The 22,273-nt window shown below is 41.3% G+C and overlaps 1 protein-coding gene across 4 annotated transcripts in view; it reads right to left on the reverse strand.

The window, feature by feature from the left end:
* Positions 1–1,250: 1,250 nt before the first annotated feature.
* Positions 1,251–22,273, reverse strand: part of CLPX (caseinolytic mitochondrial matrix peptidase chaperone subunit X) — a 28,729-nt gene continuing 7,706 nt past the window's right edge. For 2 of the 4 annotated variants that reach the window (XM_083371345.1, XM_083371344.1), the window contains 11 exons: positions 19,845–19,999; positions 18,532–18,691; positions 16,784–16,825; positions 14,620–14,796; positions 12,561–12,725; positions 12,203–12,291; positions 11,070–11,234; positions 8,256–8,555; positions 4,559–4,651; positions 3,448–3,554; positions 1,251–2,717 (listed from right to left, as the gene is read on the reverse strand). In XM_083371345.1, the coding sequence (XP_083227471.1) occupies positions 2,627–2,717; positions 3,448–3,554; positions 4,559–4,651; positions 8,256–8,555; positions 11,070–11,234; positions 12,203–12,291; positions 12,561–12,725; positions 14,620–14,796; positions 16,784–16,825; positions 18,532–18,691; positions 19,845–19,999 (1,544 nt within the window). In that variant the 3' untranslated portion in view covers positions 1,251–2,626. The remainder of the gene's footprint in view (positions 2,718–3,447; positions 3,555–4,558; positions 4,652–8,255; positions 8,556–11,069; positions 11,235–12,202; positions 12,292–12,560; positions 12,726–14,619; positions 14,797–16,783; positions 16,826–18,531; positions 18,692–19,844; positions 20,000–22,273) is intronic. The other 2 variants (XM_083371347.1, XM_083371346.1) reach the window with 1 other exon arrangement.

The following is a 22,273-nucleotide window of genomic DNA, read 5'->3' on the forward strand; positions in this document are numbered from 1 at the left end:
AGCACCTTTGAGTACGCGGGGTAGGGGTGGGTGGGGTCGTAAGGAAAGCGGGGCCAAGTAAGACACACACCCCCATTGGTAGCCTCCAGGTTGCAGAGTCTTTCTTGCGTATGGCCACGAGATGAGTGTATAAAACCTCTTGGATTAATTGTGACCTGCCCAGGTTGGGATCTGGGTGATGTTTGGGTGATTTTGTTTTTGAAAAGCTGGATCACCAAAGTGTTCTTTTTCCATTGATTCCTCAAGCAGAACATTTTAAGATGGGGGGAAAAAAGGAATGGGTGTTTGGTAAAGAGAAAGGAATTCTTTCCCTGTCTTTTGCACCCTCAGCGAGGCAGGGATTTAAAGCAAGGGAGTCCAGCTTTTGATAAGAGCTGAAGCCTGCGCAAGTCTTCCCAAGTTGCAGTGTTAGTAGAGCAGGTTAAGAAGCTTCTCTTCTTGCAGGAAGAGATTTCACTATTTAAAACCTCTGCTGGATTTCTTTTGACACAGGCACCACCAGCTTGGGTAATCCCTAACTGCAAATTCAGTCGTGGCCAGGGGGAACGCTGGAATTACTGGATCTGTTGTAACAAACACATACATACAATGAACCATTTACATAAATGCATGTTCCAGGTGACATAGCTTTTCAGGACAGCAGAACTGTCCTGCCTTAAAACAGCAAACCAGGTACAGCGCCACTGCAAGCATCTGCCAGACCGCTATGCTGTATCTTCAATCTTCTAAATACTTTGTTTGTAGGATAATTGGCATCCTGCGCTGATGGCCATTCCCGCACCGTGTTATCTGAAATGTAAAGCCATATTCCCCTATTGGAAACCTAGTAGTATCTTTTACAAATAGCCTCTGTATCATAATTTCATTATTGTACATTGGACCAGGAATATGTGGTCAGAAATCGATGGAAAGCAACTTAGGAAACTGGCAATCCTGCAAACCAACAGTATTTCGGCTTTTACACAAGTCACACTAAAAACTGAGAAGCTGTGCAAAATGAATCTGCAGAGCACAGAAAATCAATTCTTTCAGACTCATTCCCACCACTGATGACAGGTACCCCAAAACAGGTTGAGGAACCTTAAAAGTTATTTGAGATATCCCTCATCCACCATCAGTCATTATTGGTTGTGATGGAAACTCCCATCTGTTTAAACCAAGTGCTTGACATAATAACCGGTTTAATTATGTGCTTAAACAGAGATATAATTCGGTAACAGACTTACATCTCGACACAGAGGAAAGACATCAAATTTGTAGGCAGAGACTTTAATTGTCAGAAATGAATCAAGAACATTAGCTGTCCTTTTTCTGTGCTTTTACAAATACTAAAGGATTGAGTTAGCTGAAAAACAAAAATTAAAAGTAACAGGATGCTGTGGCAGCATTGAGCTTATAATTTAAATAAGAATTTTGTGCAAACAGTGCCTACTGATCACATGAAAAAATATACAATTTTGTTATGTTCTGGTGTCTCTGGGAAAACTATCTGGCACCAAAGAAACTGAAGTTTGATGGTTCAATTCATGTACAATATTAAAAAGTTGGCATAACATTTTTGATATTGTATTGGACTGTTTCTGTAAACCTTTATTCTCCTCACGAAGGGTCAGCGCCTCCTTTGCCTGTTCTTATAACACTTCTATTTTTTTTCCTAAGTGACATATATATTTAAATATTAAAAACCTTTGGTATTACACGTAATTATTTAATGCATTGCATTATGGTTTTAGGAAAACAGACTGCAATACTCTAAAATATGGCCATTGTACAGTCTGTTTACAGCAATCTGGATGCTTGACAATAAATTTGTGGGTGAAAATAACAGCCTTTTAAGCTTCAATATCCCATTTTTAATGGTGGTCTCCAAAATAAATGTAACAAGAAACTCCAGCTCCCACTGCATTTAAAGCAGAACTATTAACCCATACTGAATGATCCTCAAAACAAGATAATCAAAATTGTGTACTCATATATAAAATAATTTCCCCACGCAATTTTTCAGTTTCCTTGCAAAAAATACCAGCTATATATGCATTTTAATTTCTGAGCAAAATTAACCAGATCTTAAAAACTTGACTTTGCCCAATGACCATTCAAATCGTTTTCTATGATGGTGACAAACCAGACATCCGTGTTTGTAGCAGCTATAGTTATTTTTGAATGTGTTCTTTAACCTGAGAGGGGAATTGCTGATGTCACTTAATCTTAGTTTTAGGAAAGACTGCAGGCTGCCTAAGATATTTCAATATGTCCTGAACTCGACAGGCTTCGATTTGGGAATGGGAGGAAAGGGGGTAAAGGGGAAAAATGTGTTTGCGTTACCATCCCTCTTCAGCCATTTTAAAAAGCACGTTTTTGTGTGTTTTTTTAATTGAACAAAACTTAATATACAATTCACTTTCTCAACATTACATCATTTTTAGTCCAAGTGTCCACTGAACAGACCAGTGTGATGTTACAGAAACTCATGATCTGATTTCCCCCACTAGAGAAGCCAAAGTTTTCAACCATGTGTCCTACAGTCAGGAGGAATCCAATGTTAGCAACAGGTTGCAGAGCCACACATGGTCTCAAACAAAGACAGACACACTGAGTGCTTTTGCTGAAGGACATTTCTGACTGTTTAATGGTTTGCAGCATCTGCTTGGCGGGCCCAACTTTCTTCTTCTACTCCCGAGTCGTATTCTTCCTCTGAGGAATCTTTAGTTGGAGTCCTATAATTGAAACAGAGGTAAAGTCAAATGTCTGAAATAATTAAAACAGAGATCTTATCAGAAAATGCAAAGAAAGCAAGCTGAGCTCTTTATTAATACCAAAATGCAAACGTGCAGGTATGTAGCCTGGAACAAAAGAGGGATTTAAGCTCACACAGCTTTTTGTGTTCAGCAGATTAGATATACATATAATTTGCTGTGATCTTCAAAGCCTTTTTGTTTAATAATATATTGCTACAATTGCTGAAGAGGGGAGGAAGTTTAAGAGAAGGGAGGCGATACTCCTCATGATGCTATTGGAGTTAAGCTCTCCTTCCCCAGTAATTGTGACCAGGAACTAAACCTCAGCAAATGTCGAAGGACTTTTACGAGACATAAAGATACGTTTGTGCAGAAGGATCAGGGACGACATGATAGCAATGTTCTAATGTTTGAGGGGCTGCCACAAAGACGAAGGAGTCAACCTATTTTCCAAAGCACCAGAATACAAGACAAGAAGCAAGGATTCAAGTCTATCACCCCAAACTACATTTTTTCTTTATATGTTGATACAAAATGTCCAGCTGAATTCTGAACATTTTTAACAATAATCTCCATAGTTAATCTAAATTGCCATTAGCAACTACAGACTTAATTACAGAATGATCACTTACCTAGAAAATTCTCTGAAAGGTTCTTGAGAAGATAAGCCAGCAACCAACCCAATCTAACATTTGAAACTCAACTTTACCTGATGTATCCTGGCTCTTTCTTCCCTTCCACAACATCTTTGTCCACCTCCACACATACTATGTCAGAGTTGGGCACTTCAAACATTGGTTCTAGCAGTAACTTTTCCTAAAGTTGGGAGATGAATAGAACAGTTCAATGTTTTTTGTTGTTTTTTTAAAAAAAATCATTGTACACAATTTCTCTTTTAATAACCATCTAACAGGCAGTTGTTTGGCCTATTTCTGGATCTGAACAAAAGTGCAAAAGTTGGTCACTCAAACTGTGATTCTGCACAAGATACGCACTTGCCAAGGAATCTATGGAGTTTCTCGGTCATCCTGGTCATGGTTGTCCCAAAGGTGCTTTTTCAAGAGGCAACTGGAGTTTCTTGTTTTTCTTTGAAAAAGTTTCGCTTCTCATCCAAGAAGCTGAAGAAGCTTCTTGGACGAGAAGCGAAACGTCTTCAAAGAAAAACAAGGAAGTCCAGTTGACTCTTGAAAAAGCACCATTGGGACTTCCAAGGAGACATCCCAAAATGCAATTCCCTAGTTTCGTGATTATGAATAAAAACCATTTCCTCCTAATCCTGCCTTGCAATCCCAAAAGCAGTGCCGTTACCGCAAGGCAAAGTGAGACCGCTCATAGAAGGAGAAGTTTTGGAAATGAGGACAGAGGGCACAAACCGAAAAACAAATTTGTCTGATTCGTGGCAGGCACCCCTCCTCAAATGCAGAGGATGAGTACACAAAAGGCAGCAGTTGCCTTAACACACCTCCCCATTTACTGAAGTCACGCAAGTATATCAGCATATGTTTTCCCTAAGCCAGATTTTTACATCATTTTATCTTCTAAGACGATAAATCGCCAAATATGAACTCTCTTCATATTACAGATATATTTCAGTTCACAGGGAAGAAACTGAAAAACCACATAACCATGGAATTTTCTCCTATCGAGAAGGAAGGGTTTTTATTTTTTTAGTGTGGTCCCTTCCCATTACTTCCAGAGATTTTATACACAGGCAAAGAGAATAGGGAAGAGAGTGCAAAACTTTCTGCAGTCAGACACTTAAAATTATTATATGGAGGATTAATGGCTGCGGCAATCGGGGGAAAAAGTCCCACTCTTACCATTATAGATCGAAGTCCTCTCGCTCCAGTCTTGCGGTCCAGAGCCAATCTGGCTATTGCCTTTAAAGCATCCTCTGTGACGTTTAATTCACACTGTAAGACATAAGATTATAGACATTTTAAAATGCTATCACTGTGGGTTGTCCTTGAATTATGACAACTGAGGCCAAAATTTCTGTTTAATTTAATTTAATTTAATATTTGCATTTGTATACCGCCCTTTCCCTGAGGACTCAGGGCGGTTTACAGGGAATTAAAATCGAAACATACAAAAGTTAAAACCAATTAAAAAAGCATTAAATTCACCCTGTAGATTAAAACCCCAGTTAAAATTTTCTCCTCAGCCTGGGCCCGAGAGCTCAAAGAGCCAGGTCTTCAGGCCCCGGCGGAATGATCGGAGGTCAGGAGCAGTCCTCAGCTCTACCGGCAGCTGGTTCCAGAGGGCAGGCGCTCCCACCGAGAAGGCCCTATCCCTGGGTGTCACCCGCCGGCAATCTCTCACCGGCGGAACCCTGAGCAGACCCTCCCTGTGGGAGCGCACTGGGCGAAGGGCATTTGATGCCGGCAGCAGGTGTTCCCTCAAATAACCCGGACCCAGGCCATGTAGGGCTTTATAGGTGATAACCAGCACCTTGAATTTCACCCGGAGGGCAACCGGAAGCCAATGCAGCTCGCGGAGTAGAGGTGTTACATGGGAGTATCGGGAAACCCCCATTACAACTCGCGCGGCCGCATTCTGCACCAGTTGAAGCCTCCGAGTGGTCTTCAAGGGCAGCCCCATGTAGAGAGCGTTGCAGTAGTCCAGACGGGAGGTCACAAGCGCATGAGTGACTGTGCGTAGGGCGTCTCGGTCCAGATAGGGGCGCAACTGGCGCACCAGGCGAACCTGTGCAAAAGCCCCCCTGGTCACGGCTCCTATGTGATCTTCAAAATTGAGCCGTGAATCCAGGAGGACGCCCAAGTTGCGAGCCCTATCAACGGGGGGTAACACCTCACCCCCCATCGTTAGAGGTGGAATAACTTGGTTAACCCGAGACGCCGATATGCACAGCCACTCAGTCTTGGCGGGATTGAGACGAAGCCTGTTTCTCCCCATCCAGACCTGAACCGCCTCCAGGCACCGGGACATCACGGAGAGGGCATCACTGGGTTGGTTCGGGGTGGAAAGAAAAAGTTGGGTATCATCAGCGTACTGGTGATACCCCACCCCAAAACCACGAATGATCTCGCCCAGCGGCTTCATGTAGATGTTGAACAGGAGGGGCGAGAGAACCGACCCCTGAGGGACTCCACAAATGAGAGACCTCGGGGCGGATCTCTGCCCTCCTGTCAACACCGACTGCGAGCGGCCCCGGAGGTAGGAGGAGAACCACCGTAAAACGGTGCCTCCCACTCCCAGCCCCCTGAGACGCCGCAGCAGGATACCATGGTCGATGGTATCGAAAGCCGCTGAGAGGTCTAATAGGACCAGGACAGAGGAGCAACCCCTGTCCCTAGCCCTCCAGAGATCATTCACCAGCGCGACCAATGCCGTCTCCGTGCTGTGTCCAGGCCTGAAGCCCGATTGGTACGGGTCCAGATAATCAGTTTCCTCCAGGAACAGAGGGAGCTGATGCGCCACCACACTCTCAACAACCTTCGCCAGGAAGCGAAGGTTGGAGACTGGACGATAGTTGTTTAAAACAGCCGGGTCCAAAGCAGGCTTCTTGAGGAGGGGTCTCACCACCGCCTCCTTCAAGGCGGCAGGGAAGACACCCTCCTTCAAAGAAGCAGTTATTACTGCATGGAACCAGCCTCGTGTTCCCTCCCGAGCCGCATAAGCTAGCCAGGAGGGGCACGGATCCAACAAACAGGTGGTGGAGCTCAGTCTCCCCATGATCCTGTCCACATCATCAGGGGAAACAGGGTCGAACTCAGTCCAGATAACGTGCTCAAGACCGCCTGATTCCTCCACATCAGACTCTGCCCAGTCAGAGTCCAAGCCGGTCCGGATCCGAGCGATTTTGTCCGTCAGATGATGACTAAACTCCTCGGCTCGTCCCTGCAAGGGATCCTCCCTCACCTCCTGGTTAAGGAGGGAGCGAGTCACCCTAAACAGGGCGGCCGGGCGATTATCTGCGGACGCGATAAGGGCGGCAAAGTAGTTAGACTTCGCCGTCCTTATCGCCGCAAGATAAGACCTTATGAAGGTTCTTAACTGCAATCGGTCGGGTTCGGATCGGCTGGATCTCCAACCGCTCTCTAGACCTCGTCTCCGACGCTTCATCTCCCGGAGCTCCACAGAGAACCATGGAGCCCATGTTGCTAAGCGAGAGTAGTTAAATGAGTTTTGCCCCATTTTATGACCTTTCCTGCCACTGTTGTTAAGTGAATCACTGTATTCTATGGCTGTTACGTGAATCTGGCTTCCCCATTGACTTTGCTTGTCAGAAAGCCACAAAAGGGAATCGCACATCTCCAGCACACTGCAACCGTCATAAGTACACGCCAGTGGCCAGGCATTCAAATTTTGATCATGTGACCATGGGGATGCTGCTACGGTCCTAAGTGTGGGAAACAGTCAATAAGCCACTCTTTCCAGTGCTGTTTTAACTTTGAAAAGGTCACTAAACAATATGTAGTAAGTCCAGGACTACCTGCAGTGACACAAGAACAAGTTCATAAGAACTCAAAAGAAACAGATACCGACAGGCTGTCCTGAAAAAAAGGGATGTCCATCGGTGATGGATAGTTAAAAACAACAGAAAATAGTGATAACCTAAACCAGGAGTAGGCAACCTTGGCTCTTTTATGACTCGTGGACTTCAACTCCCAGAATTCCTGAGCCAGCATGAGGGAAACTTTGGCCCCTTCATAACTTGTGGACTTCAATTCCCAGAACTCCTGAGCCAGCGTGGCTGGCTCAGGAATTCTGGGAGTTGAAGTCCACGAGTGTTGTGATTCAGCATCAGCCTGTGATACCGGCAGCTGAGTCTGATGATTCTGAAGAGGAGGAGGAGGAGGAAGGGTTTGGAGAGCCTTTGGTGTCAGAGGGAGGCTCTGATGCACTGCAGGACTCTCAGCCTGGCCCCTCCCGTCATGTTCCTCATCAGAGTCAGCTGTGTGAGCACGAGGTATTGGACGTAGATGATTCACAGGTGGATCTATTCAGGGACGCTAGGAGCAGGAGGCAATCCAGCAGAGCAGAACAGAGAAAGGCAATGAGGCAACTCGGTGAGAGGAAGAGAAGGCAATGAGAAGCCACGCCTTGGGACTGCTGATAAAAGGGGAAGGTGTGGGAGGTGCTGGTTGCTGAAGGCAACCATCTGAAGATCTTCTGCTAGAGTCCTGGTCTGTTATGCCTGTTTAACTCTTGTTTGAACTTTTGGTTTAACTCTTGTTTGAACTTTTGATTTCTTTGTAAATAAATTTGGTTCGGTTTTTTCCAGCCTGTTGACTATAAAAAGGGGTTGTCCCTGACATTTAAACAGTGCCGGTCGTAGGCTGGAACAGAACGAGTCATAAAAGAGCCAAGGTTGCCTACCCCTGACCTAAACCATGCTTACATTTTTTAAAAAAATCTTTGCATCTTTAAAAAGGGATTACCCTTCAATATCACTCAAAATCAATCCACTCTTTGAGCCTACACAAGTTTGATCGGCAGGAAATAACATGCCGCCATAAAAAGATAGCCCAAGCGGCAAAATGAAAGCCGAACCTTATCCATGCTGAATAACGCCTGGTACTGGGGAATGACTGCATTCCGGGGCTCTGTAAGTATCCGCACAAGAGTTTTTTCATCCAGGCTGTGCAGGGGGACCACCACTGGCAAGCGTCCCACAAATTCAGGGATCATGCCGAATTCGATCAGATCTCGGGCTTCCACGTGTCGAAGCAAGCGGTCTTTCTCTTCCATCTCTTGCTCAGAATTGGACTCGCTGCCCAGGTTAGCCAAGTCAGCGGCTGCCGCAGCTCTTCTGCCTTTCCCCAGATTTGACGAGGCGCCAAAGCCGAGATACTGCAAGGGAAAACATTCTGCCTTTAAGAACAAAACCAAGCTGATGTTTTGTTTTGTCTGTGAAAATGCACGGCAGGAAATTACACAAAGTGCACATGATAGGAACTGTCAATTAGCTAAGGGTCTTTTCCAAAACTGAAGGCACAGAAGGAAACCTCTATTGTACGTCTCCCTCTTCAGTAGATTTTGAAGGCAACCAAAAGAACACAAAGTCACGATTGCTTTAATGAACCATAAAATCCATTGCTTTATAAATTAAGACTGGATGTTTATATACTTTATATAATTAGTAAATTTGGACACAGAGGTATTCAGATGCAATATGCAATGTTTTCCCCTGTTTGGCTTGTAAAGCTGAAGTTTAATGGTTGTCGTGTCTCTTTTTTCATGAGAAGCTTAGAGTATTATTTCAACAAAATCAACAAATGAGTCTAAATTGTCCAGAAAATTCACAGCAGGATTTGAATCCAATTTCTCCATGTGAAAGCCATGGATAAACAGCCTATGTCCAAAAGAAGTCATTACAGCAACTGAAGCACACGGCAGTTTTAATCTTCCAGAAAATGACAGCATTTCTCCTAAAAAAGGATATGGCTATTAACAAATATTCTCTTTAGAGTGTTGGATGTAAACTGCCATGCATCACGACATCTTGACATTTCTGCCTGGAAGCTTCACTGCAGTTAGCATCAGGATTCATGAAGCGACAAGCTATTAGAGGCCTCTATCAATTTTGTGATCAACTCTGGATTATTCTATGGTGCAGAGAAGTTTAATTTTGCAATGGTTTCCTTACTGCGGCTAAGATCATCCTCTCTGTGTGCTTTTTATAGTTTTGCAGGTTTTTAATAAAGATTGTTTTTAATCTAAGTTTATTGGTTTTCTTTTTTAATTAAGCGCTGTACACCACCCAGGGTCACACTCCCTTGTGAGATGGGTAGCCATACAAATGTGATAGATAGATAAATAAATAAATCAGCTGAGGAAGGATCAGGTTGTGAATGAAGGCGAGGGGTACGTTATGGAAGGAGCTCAGGTGGACAAAAAAAACAGTAAGGAAAAAATGGAGATGGTGAAGAAGAGAATAAATGTCAAAAAACAAAACAAAACAGTGCAACACTAAAGACAGGGAGAAAGACAGCGTAGTGATGAGCAGTGTGAATGAACATCCAGGGACACTGTTATGGAGGTGAAATTTATTTTGATGGGACTAGCTGGAACAAGACACGGCCTGGAATGTTCAGTAAATTGGAAAATACACCATCATGGAAATGTACATTATTCACTAATAAGGTAATTGTATAAACAAACATTACAATTTGTGTCTATTTACATCACTACACATATGATGTAATTGGGTAACACAAGTGGTAAAAAATTGCTGCAGAATTCAGTCTATTGCCTCAAAGTCTGGTAAATCAAAGTTTCTTCGGATTGTTATTTCATTTCTCCCAGAAACAAGGTATTTGTTGAAGACTTCGGATTACTGAGTTATTAATAAAGAGTAAGTATTCTTTTAACCTCTGTACATCACGTTTCTTAGCTATTATAATAAATGCACAGGATGCACTTATTTTCATCTCACTTGTTTCCAAACCATATTTTTCAAAACTAATGTGATAAACAACCTATGCCAAAAAGAAGTCATTACAGCAATTAAAGTCTTTAGTAAGTGAGCAGCCCTAGAAAAAGTAAAATAATAATAAAGCAAAACGGTTATCTGAGTGATAACTAAATAGCACTTCAAAAGTACTTCATGTAAATAAATAAATAAACGCTAAACCAATAACTCAGATGAATCAAAAAGATCTGGTAGTGCGATGAGAAAATAAATAGGATAGGATAGGATAGGAAAGGAAAGAAATAGAATAGGAATGGAATGGAATAGAATAGAAATAGGAATGGAATGGACTAGAAGCTGGAAGGGACCCTGGAGGTCTTCTAGTCCAGCCCCCCACTCAAGCAGGAGAACCTATACCATTTCAGACAAGTGACTGTCTAGTAGTCTCTTCTTAAGAAACTACTACTATCGTAGTGATGGAGCACCCACGATTTCTGAAGGCAAGGAGGAGGGGGCAGAAAGGAAGGTAAATCTAGTCTCCATGCTGCTGCTGAGGTTCAGTTCACAAAAATCTTTCTTGAATAAAAATTGCTAATTAGAAAAGGCACTGGTGACCTTTCTGATTATTTGTTATCATACATTAACACAGCTCTCCTTTTACAATGTTCACAATGTTATAAGTCATTCAAAGTATCCACAAAGGTGGTTACGTTAAGTGCTCCCAATGTAAAATTGCTATCTGTTTAATAATTCAAATTGTCTGTTTTAAGCCATCAGCCACTTCTTTAGCTTACCTAGCCATCTTGCAAAACAGGAACTCCAAAGTCGTCGGACGCAGCCCTATTTTTTCCATGTGAGCTGAACTTTATATTTGTTTTCCTTCTAATGGTGACCACTGAAGATATTTAGCAGAGTTCTATTCTTTATACAGCTAAAACGTGCAATTTCCTTACTTTTTCATTTTTCCTCCGGCTGATGATTCGATCCAGACCATTAAATGCACCAGAAGCTACAAAGAGGATATTGGTTGTATCGACCTGCACCGTTTCACCACGTAACTTGCGGGAATTCTTCTCTGGAACATTCACAATGGTACCTTCCAGTAATTTTAACAATCCCTAGGTAAAAACAGGAGAGGCCTAAGCAACGCAATCATTCTTAAAAACAGGCACTGAACACCTTACAAATCCAGGCAGTTTATGATAGTGACCAAATGGGGCCTGTAGGAACCTGTCAAACAGGCACTGAATGAATGTAATTACACAACTCTCCTTCTGTTGCATCCTGAGAGGAAAATCAGAGAGTTCCAACGGGAGAAAATGTATGTAGCTCAGGATTGAACTGTGGAGTCTTTTGAATTGAATGAACCTTTATTGTCAAAGTACAACCATGTATACATTGAGATTGGTTGAGCCACCCTTCGTGCTCCCCCCCAACTCACACTGACAACAAACCCTCCATCTTATTACACCATGTGAGCTAATTGCACAACATACCGGCCTCGCAAGTCCATCATGCATAAAGTTTATAAAATTATTTCCCGTTCAAGAGCCTGACAGCCCATGGATAAAAGCTGTTCTTCAGCCTGTTGGTACGGCTGGCTATACTCCTGTATCTCCTATCCGATGGTAAGAGAGTAAAGAGATACCGACCAGGTGTGTGAGTTGTTCTCTCTGAGCTTAGTTTGCAGACATTTTATTACTGAATGAGGTTGTACCCTCAGTGTGTGTGTGTGTGTGTGTGTGTGTGTGTGTGTGTGTGTGAATTGCTCCCCGTTTAGATACAGAAGTTTGCCCTGCCAGTTTTGGCAGGGGTGTGGTTTTCTCCCACCTAAAGGTGTGTGAATCTGTTAAGAATGGGAGCGATGAGCTTCCATAAGCATCAGCAATGCAGGTTTTCCATCTTTTAGTGCTCACTCCCACCAAAGTGTAAAGAAGGAAAAACCTGATAGGTAGCTGACAAAGTAACTTCTGCCTCGACCTTGCCCTTCCCAGGGAGGGAAAACTGGTTCTTCTCTCAGTCAGGGCCGGAATTTGATAATAACTAGAAATACTTCACTGGGAGAAGCAAAGCTCTTCGTACTTACCTGCTGGACTCCTTCTCCTCCCACGTCCCGTAACTGGTGAATGCCTGGAACGCTGCCAATCTTATCCACTTCATCCAGGAAGACAATACCTGCAGATTAGAGGCAGCTGAAGTGAGGAATTACAGCTCTGAATTACACAAGTACAACTGGTGCAAAGGGAACCCCATTTTGTTCTAGGATGGCAGTGACGCGGTAGAAAATGCACCCTGGGTCATATGCTTGAAATCAAAAGGGGTGGTCAAAGGTAACGAAAAACCTGTCCAGAAAAAAAAATCTGGTTCAATAAAAAAAGCAAAGTTGTAAGCAGCAGCCTGTAGCTGTGCTTTTTAAAAGGGAAGGTCATGGGAAATGATTTTACCTTGCTGAGCCTTTTCCACGTTGTAATTTGCGTCCTGCAGCAGCTTTGCAATGACAGACTCAATGTCTTCTCCAACGTAACCAGCTTGGGTCAAAGTGGTACAATCACAGATTGCAAAAGGGACATCCAGGCATTTAGCCAAAGTCTGGGCTAGCAGAGTTTTACCTATTCATTAGTTAAAAAAAAAAACTCTTAGTGCAAGTCACAGGAGTTTCAAAAGCATTTAATTTTGCCATGGAAAATGATTACCTATTGGGGGGGTGCAATTGTTCTAGCTGAAAAAAGCTATGTATTAAAACAGGGGTTCTCAACCTGTGGTCTGTGGACCCGTGGGGTCGCGATGTCATCATAAGGGGTGTGCAAAGTGTTGAAAAAAATGTTATGATGTACATCTTGAGTTAAATCTTGGGGTGATCCGTGGCCAAAGTCCAAGGCCACAAAAGGTATTTAAAGGGGGATCAACTCTCAAGAAAGAGTTGAGAACCACTGCATTAAAACATTCAGTTAAGCACACATCGACTTTTAAAAAATTTACAGGGATTTATCATGTAAGTTTGTCATCTACACATACAGCAGTAGATGTAGCAATATTCTTATTATCACATCAAAGTGCTTGAACTTTAAGTTATCATTACTATTCCGGTATTCAAGAGGAATTCTTTCTCCCATGCTGACCAGCCACGACAGTCTTGTTTATCATTGACCGATACATAGGAAGCCTCCCCCCCCCCCTTACAAGGTTTATGGGCTCTTTGTATTAAATCCAGATTAGCTTTTTGAGGAATAAATCCTAATTAGGTTTCTGGAACAAGAAGTGTTTAGAAGAGATGGTATGATTTATAAGCAAAGAAACGGAGGAAGGAAGAGGTGGCCATTATTTAAAAGGGAAACTGCATGATTGTAACAACATCCTAGAGCTAAACTGCCAGAACTATTCTTCAAGCAGCAGAAATAAACCTTTTTTTCTCTATTCCAGCCTGAAGAAGAATTTTGTTCGGTTTGCAAGGTATTTATTTTTCAGGGCATAGTGGAAAAGTGTCTGCGTGGGCTAACAATATCATTGTAGGTATAGTGGGCTGAAATTTTCTGATTCTTTCTTGGGATTGGGACAGACAAGACAGGAGATGCATGAAACTTTCCAAGGCTTAAAAAGGTACATGATGTCAACAAGGCCAGCGGAATAGCATTTGGGCCAGTTGACCCACTCATGCTACGGGATAGATCCTTTCTGCCAGTTTATTCAACTTTATTGGCTTTCTGTGCTTTCAACTAAATGTGCTTTAAGGTTTTCTATTTATTTTTTTTATTCATTCTTTTACTGCTTTAAAAACAGTGACCAAAAAGACAGAGCAAATAAAAAACATATACATTGTGCAACAAAAGAAAAAAAACAACCCACAATTTTAAAAATAAAATAAAAAATATATATATAAAGGAAAAAGAAAAACAGTAGGTCAATTTAACAGTCAATATTTACATTTCTAATATAAAATTATGCATAAATAATGCAACTGTTTATCTAACACCTGTATATTTCTAGTATATATATTTCTAGTAAGGGGACGCGGTTGCTCAGTGGGTTAGGACGCTGAGCTTGTCGATCAGAGGGTCGAATCCCGAGTACTGCGGAACAGAGTTGAGCACCTGTTACGCATCCCAGCTTCTGCCAACCTAGCAGTTCAAAAGCACGTAAAAATGCAAGTAGAAAAATAGGGACCACTACAGTGGGAAGGTAACAGCGTTCCGTGCGCCTTTGGCGTCTAGTCATGCCGGCCACATGACCATGGAGATGTCCTTGGACAAGCGCTGGCTCTTCAGCTTTGAAACGGAGATGAGCACTGGCCCCTAGAGTCGGAAACGACTAGCACGCATGTGCGGGGGAACCTTTACCTTTATATTTCTAGTATATATATTTCTATATATTTCATTTTTGATGTGTGCCATCGTGCCCACAGTAAAATGACACTAAAGATTATCTTATGTTATATAACTATCGTATTTTTAACCTACTGTATTTTGTATAATACTTTTCTAAATTTTATTTACAAGACTTGCACACCTGAGCCGGTTGGTCCAAGCAGCAAAATATTGCTTTTTTCCAGCTTGATGTCATCATGGACAGAATCTAATACTTCACCTCCTCGTTTTTCTGGAGGCATCTGTTGATTCACCTGCTGCTGCATGGATGCCCCTAAAGCATTGCCGTGCGGACTAATGCCAGCAATCTGGAGAAGTTCTGAAATACACAAACATTCCATAAACTGAGAAAGGAAGTGACTTGATAGTCCATACAGTGTGCACATTCGCAACTCCACGCATTCTTCCACTTGCCTGAAAGTTATCAGAGAGAGGAACGTTAGAAGACAGTCTTGCAGCACAATAGCTTGGTGAACACCCCCCCCCAAAAATATATGGATTGCTTTAACCTTGACTGCTTGAATTAGAGGTTAACAGTGCTGTTCACATACAGCACTGCGTCATTAACCGTGGTTTACAAACCACAACTGCTGCACTTGGAAAAACATGCTAACGCACAGACAAAGAAACAAACGTTTGGTTCAGGTCAAGGGAAGATTTAGGTTTTAAGATATGGATTGAGCAACGCAAGGATATTCTATTTAAATTGAATAAATAATTCAAATGTCCACAATAATGGCTGCTCTGCATTATGCATTGCGAAATAGACTGAAATATTTATTCTGCAAGTAATTAAAACACATCTCTGGTTTCTCTTCAAATCATATAAATTTTTCCCAATAAAGTTAGGGGGAACATTTTAAAAAGTCAAACAATTGGACCAACGAGCTCAAAATAGTTTAGTAACAATAACAACAACGATATTCCCTTTTTATTTAGGCTAATTAAGGAAAAAAGTCTTTTCTTTTCTAGAGATTTTTTTTGTTGTCAATATGTATATAGCCACGCTTCAGGACCTATTCATGGCAACCATACAAATATAATATTGCATCTCTTTTTTAAAAAAAGATTAATTTAGAACTTTGTGCCCTTTCATTCATCCATCACAGCTCCCTGGACTGTCCTCTCGCTCCTGATTGGGCATCATTAATGTAAAATGAGAAAGCAGCAACAACAGTCTAATAGATTTCAAATACTACAAAAATAAAATTCTTACGGATTTCAGCTATTATTGGTATCAGTAGAAACCTGAGGAACTATTCGTTTGATCTCCCCTTGTTATTTACTATGTATTTATTTATTCCAAGTAAACGTTTACGGGGGTGGTGGTAAAGAGGTCAAATCCTGATTACACTGAGAAGCGTTTAAAAGACACAGAGTTTACGCTGAAGGGGGTAACCTAAGTCTGAATGGCACCACTGCAGACAATTAGATGCTGTTCTAGCCAATAAGTGTGTCTTTGTACACAGAAACTAAGCAATTTGGTAAATACATAATCTGGTCTCTTTATATACAGTTAGTCCTTGACTTACAACATTTCACTTAGTGACCATTCAAAGTTACAACAGCACTGAACAAAGTGCCTTATGACCACTGTTTACACAACCATTGCAGCAGTCCCCAGGTGGTCAACGTGATCAAAATTCAAATGCCCGGGAACTGACTCCTATTTATGACTGTTGCAGTGTCCAGGGGGGGATCACGTGATCCCCTTTTGTGACCTCCTGACAAGCAAACTCCACGGGGAAACTCGATTCACTTCACAACTGTGTTACCAACTTAACAAGTGCAACGATTCGCTTCACAACTGTGGCAAGAAAGGTCGTAAAATGGTGCGAAGTTCGTTTAACGACAACTGTCTCACTTAGCAACAGAAATGCTGGGCTCAACTGTGGTTGTAAGTCGAGGACTACCTGTGTATGAATCCCGAGGAAGCATTCCTCACCTCAATGCCCTTTCATCACCTGCGAGTTAAAAGTGGCAAGGATGAGTCACAAATTCACCTTCACAGTGAAAGTGAGGCTCAGGGGTCTGGTTGCAAAATGAGCACATGATGATGTTCTAGATCAGGGGTGCCAAAACTGCTGGCCAGTGGGCCAGATGCGTCACCAGGAAATCGCACCCATCCCGTTGCTGGCAATGGAGAAAAAGCTCCGATACGTCGCACATCATCACGTGATGTCGTGAGTTTGACACGTCTGTTCTAAATGTTTCTTAAGAGGTACAGTTCAAATGCTACTCGTGGTTAAAATAAGGGGGGGGAGGAAGAGATATTGCAGAGGAGGCCATGAGGAGAGACCACTTACTTGTAAATCTGTACTCATCCTCCCGTCTTCTTATCTCTAATTCTAAGAGACAGGATGAAAATAGTAATATGATGGAGACAGAGATATATATTAAAAAAGCACTACATTTTCTTCACCTCTTGCCCTCTTCTGAATACAGGTTTATGGAACAATGGACTTCACCGACAGCAAGAAAAAGACATGCACACACCCACACACATGTACACTCACCAGTGAAATGTTTACAGTTTTATAACACAGCTTATGATGACACAGAAGCTAATACAAGCATCTACGGTTTTGCCACAGAAAATGGAGTAAAAAAAGCAAATTCTACGGCACTTTACTGTGCAGGTAGTCCTCAATTTACAACCTTCATTTAGTGACCATTCAAAGTTACAATGTCTCTGGAAAAAGTGACTTATGACCGTTTTGCACGCTTGCGACGGCTGTAGCACCTCCAGGGCCATGTGATCAAAAATCGGATGCTTGGCAACTGAAGTGTCCCGCGGTCATGGGAATCACCTTTTGTGACCTTCTGACAAGCAAAATCAGTGGGGAAGCCAGATTTGCTTAACAACCAGGGTAAGAAAAGTTGTAAAATGGGGCAAAACTCACTTAACAACTGTCTTGCTTAGCAAGAGGAAATTTGGGGTTCAGTTGTGGTCACAAGTTGAGAACTACCTGCAATAAACAGTAAGTTCTGCTGAATTCAATAGGATTTCCTCCCAAGGCTGCAGTCTGCCACGTGGCATAAAAATGGGAAAATACTACTGTATACTGGTATCAGATAGTGCCATCCCAAAGAAGTCTTCACATTGAAGTCTAAAGAACTTAGAAGTTCTACTTCTATATTGTAACAAATCATTACAGGAAATCAAATGCTTGTGATTAAAGCACACCCTTGAATAAATAAAATGGCCCACTCCCATGGTGGCTGCAACAATTCTACGCATTTTTAAAAATGATAATACTGTGGGTTTTTTGGTCCTTCCTTGTGGCTGGAAAGGAGGTTTGTATTAATCTGTTCTTTAATTTGCTAATAATAGTGTATGTGCCACACCAAAAATAGCTGTGTCGGCTTTGGCCATATCCACTTTTTATTACTGTTTATAGCAGAATCAAAGATCAAATAGTATCCTATTCCATTCATTCTTCATGAATTCCTTATGTGAATTTATTCACAAACACCTGAAGGAATTCCAGCTGTTAGTTCCTATGTATTGAAAGTACAGAGAACATGAAACTACTACTGATGTTTAAAACAGCTTTTGAAATCTTTTAAAGTAATGGGAAAGAAAAATGGCAAGAGGAAGGCAATAAAAACATAGAACTGCTCTTGTTCCATTCCTCCATTTAAAGATTTATTTTTTTACCTCAAAAATCTGTAATTCCATTTGATTTTTTTTAAAAAAATGCCTCTTTTAGATATATGTTTTCTATGTTTGTCTGCTTTATTTTTTTATGTTATTAAGGAAGTCTTAGGACTCATCTGGGGGATAACAGTTTTAACAAACAACCATTATTAAGTGCTAACTTGCAAAATTAAAAATAAAACAATAAAATAAATAAATAAAAAAATAAAATAAAATAATAAAATAAAATAATAAAATAAAATAAAATAAGTGCCAGCTATCTGCTTCCTGCGTAAGCAAGCTATTAATACCAACAGTCTTTGCACTTTTTTAACAGTCATTTGTACGAGGACAATAGGAGGAAAGATTGTGCCCAACTGTCCTTCAGCGCAACGTAAAATGCTGTACACCAACCTCTTGGAGTTAGAGAGGCTTGCTTTTCAACTTCTGCTTGTTGCCTCAGATTGGCAGGGATGTTGTTGTAGATTCTCTTGTAGTGATTGTACACAGCAACGGAAAGCACCTTCTTTGCGAAACACTGACCAACAACGTATTTGTCGAGGTAGTTATAAATCTAGCAGAAAAAGCCAACAGATCCTCAACATCAGAATGCTTCATTGGCAGAGATAAAACAATAAAAATCCAGGATCAGAGGGAGGGAGGGGAGACCTTACTGCTAAGGCTTCGTGACTGTATTTACCATTCAGCTTCTTTTTAAGATTCAAGAGTCTCCTTTCCCCACAACTGTTTTTATACTGTGAGCTCTTAAGATTCCTTATCTCCACTATGTGAGATGGTACCAGTATTTTAAAAGGCCTTGGAATGGGGACAAACTTTTGGATCGACGTGAAGGACCCAGATTGTTGGAGGCAATAAGCTGACTTTGTAAAAATGCCGCTTGGGGCCCCCGAAAGCCCTAATAAGCAGGTATATACATAGAATGAAGGCTATTGCTAAGCACATTGTGCTTTAGATTGTAAGCCGCCCTGAGTCTTCGGAGAAGGGCGGGATATAAATGGGATTAAGAAAAGTCACACAATCCATAACAGAATAATAGGACAGAATAACAAGAGTTCGAAGGGACCCTGGAGGTCTTCTAGTCCAACCCCCTGCTCGAGCAGGAGACCGTGCCTATACCATTCCAGGTAAGTGGTTATGCAGTCTCTTCTTAACAGTCTCCAGTGATGGAGCACCCACAACATCTGGAGGCAAGCTGTCCCACTGATCAATTGATCTCACCGTCAGGAAGTTTCTCCTTAGTTCTAGGTTGCTTCTCTCCTTGATTAGTTTCCATCCATTGCTTCTTGTCCTCCCTTCAGCTGCTTTGTGGTAGATACTGGAAGACTGCTCTCGTGTACCCCGCCCCCCAGTCCTTCTCTTCATCAAACTAGTCCAGGGGTGGGCAACCTTGGCTCTTTCATGACTCGTGGACTTCACGAGTCATAAAAGAGCCAAAGTTGCCTACCCCTGAACTAGACATACCCAATTGCTGCAATGGTTCTTCATATGTTTTAGCCTCCAGTCCCTTAATCATCTCTGTTGCTCTTCTCTGCACTCTTTCCAGAGTCTCGACATCTAGAGGAAAGGGTAGTATGATTTGACAAGAGATGGTAGATTAAGGGCCCAACTAATGAGGCTAGGGTAATTTAGCTCTTCCATTTAAATTTTTTAAAAGCATGCAATATGAAAGAGGTGACGTCCCCTCAGCTGAGGTCAGTCGACTGTACCTTCTTGGGTGGAGGGGGCGGCTTCTGTTGGAAGGCCAATTTGACCGCTTCTGCCGCTGTCTCTGGTTCTTTAAGGATGCTTTTCTTGGAGTCGGCTTCTGACAACACAACGAAGAAGTGGTGGCATTTTTCACATTTCACAAAGCGGGTGGAGGCTGCAAAAGCAATAGACTCAGAATCTGCTTGGCAAGAGCTGGTTTTCCAGTCAGACAAGTTAAGCAGTCGGTTTGAAATACGGAGCTTACAAAATGAGTTAACAGGTCCCTTTACGATAAAGGTAGGAAGTGTGGGGAGGAGGGGGGGAGGAAATAGGCCTTGGTCTATAGGTGGCCCCTCAAAACTCATTTGACAGTTTTGGTGCCCAAAGCACTAATTTTAGTAGTATGAGGCCCTCTCCCCTTTTTCAAACTTTAATTAAAAAAAAACCCCTTCCTGCAGCCAATTTCACAAACTTCTAATGATGCACAAGGACTAAATTCCAGCCATGCAAGTCCCAATTCCAGTTTCTCCTGAAAAGCCCCGGGCCAGGTAGCACTACCTGTCTTTCTGCACATAAGAGATTAGTCACATGAAAACTACTGTTTGATACCTTGGTACTTTCAAAAGATTTTTGAAAATAACCACTCAGAAAATTGGCTTTTCATCTACTTGAAAAACTACATACTTTTTCCACTGTGGTGTATTGATTGTTACTGTGCCATACACATTCTTAGACAAAGGGATGACATCATATATCACAGATTTAAAAACTAGTGTACAGCAATTTTCAGGATCAATGGCCTTTGTTCTGAGTGGTAGTTGAGACGGCAAGCAAATACTCCCATTGTTTAAAGTTATCTTAAACTATGATTTCCAAATACTTTAAACAATTCCTGAAAGGTTTGGAACTTTTGGACCAAATAAGGCAACCAGACTCTTTTTCTGGTGCTTATAAATCAGAACATTTAACTCTTGATTGCCCAGAATTTCCACTGGCTTCTTTAAAGGCTTTTAAGTTCAAGACCTGAACCTAACTTTTAAAGATTTAAATATTTGGGGACTGGGTCAATTTATTCCCATATAAGCCCACCTAGGATTTCAAGGATTTTGCTTACCAGCTCATCTGGAGATTGAACTTAAAAAAGACAAAAAAAGATTCCTACTGGAAACTGACCAAACCTACATTTAACACATTTGGAAGACTATTTCAGTTTATTTTAAACATCAATGGAATCTTGGTGTTCCTTTTGAAATTCTTCACTTGCCCTTACGTTTCTTGTTTATAAAGTATCTTACGTGATTACTGATTACTGATATAGTACATTGTACGGTTAAATAATTAATTTTGCATACCAGATGCTTCCTGTAAATGAGAGGGATGTAAGTAAACTATTCTGAGGTAATTTAGACAACTCTGTGAAGTCAAACATAATAGAGAACACCAAATCTATTTTACTTTCTAAGTGAATTTCATTTTATTTATTCATTTAACCATGTGTATGGGATTTATTTTCCAACCAAATACACTTAAAGTCCAAATGAATTTATTGAACCTTATTCCAAAAAAGACTGGCAAAAAACTGGCCACAGATCTCTGCTGCAAACTGTGTATAACACCACAATGCTGCACAAAGCTCATTAATCCTAAAATTATGCCTTTCCGTGGTAGTGACCAACAAGTATAGAGTTTAGATTACTGCTGATATGGATCAGTAGATCTCATTCAGGTACAAAATGCGTCGTAAAAGTGTTCTTTATTATTTGCTCCTTGACAAGAGGCTATGACAGCCTTCTACCCAAGCCATTTAGGTAACTATGATTAGCAGTTTCTTTTTTTGCTGCTTGTGTGAATGTTAATATTTATGACATGCTTTGAAGGAAATCTGGTATATCTTAACATTTATAATATGCCATATTAGTCTCTTAGAGGACTTAACAAAAGTGCTGCCTTATTTAGATACTAGTCCCTGAAATGCATGTTTTAGAAAGTGGCCATGAGATAAACTTTAATTCCTGTGAAGAATATAACTATATAAAAACATTAAAACTTATTTCATTGAAATATAGTATTAAGTTCCCTATTAAAAAAATCATTCTTGCAGAGTGTTTTTGAAACTTGAGCTTATCTATTTCCAGAATTTTAACTATCAGGACAACATAAACTTAAATTTATGATGTCACTTGAGATACTGGAAAAGATAACTGAGATTTATGAAGCCACTTGAGATACTGGAAAATCACATAAAGATTGTTTTCTGGCCATGTTGAAAGATTGGTTATTGAGTAAGCATCTACAGTGATAAAGCACAATTTTGGGACATGCAATACATGCCCCACCCATGGGTGGAGGGAAACGGCCATTTAGCAATTAATGCAAAGACATCAGTAATTAGGGCTAATAAACACAACTCCACCAATTCCAGAGTATAACACACAAAGCTGATATACTG

Source organism: Vipera ursinii, assembly GCF_947247035.1.
Source record: "Vipera ursinii genome assembly, chromosome: 11".
In the NCBI taxonomy this organism is placed as follows: Eukaryota; Metazoa; Chordata; class Lepidosauria; order Squamata; family Viperidae; genus Vipera; species Vipera ursinii.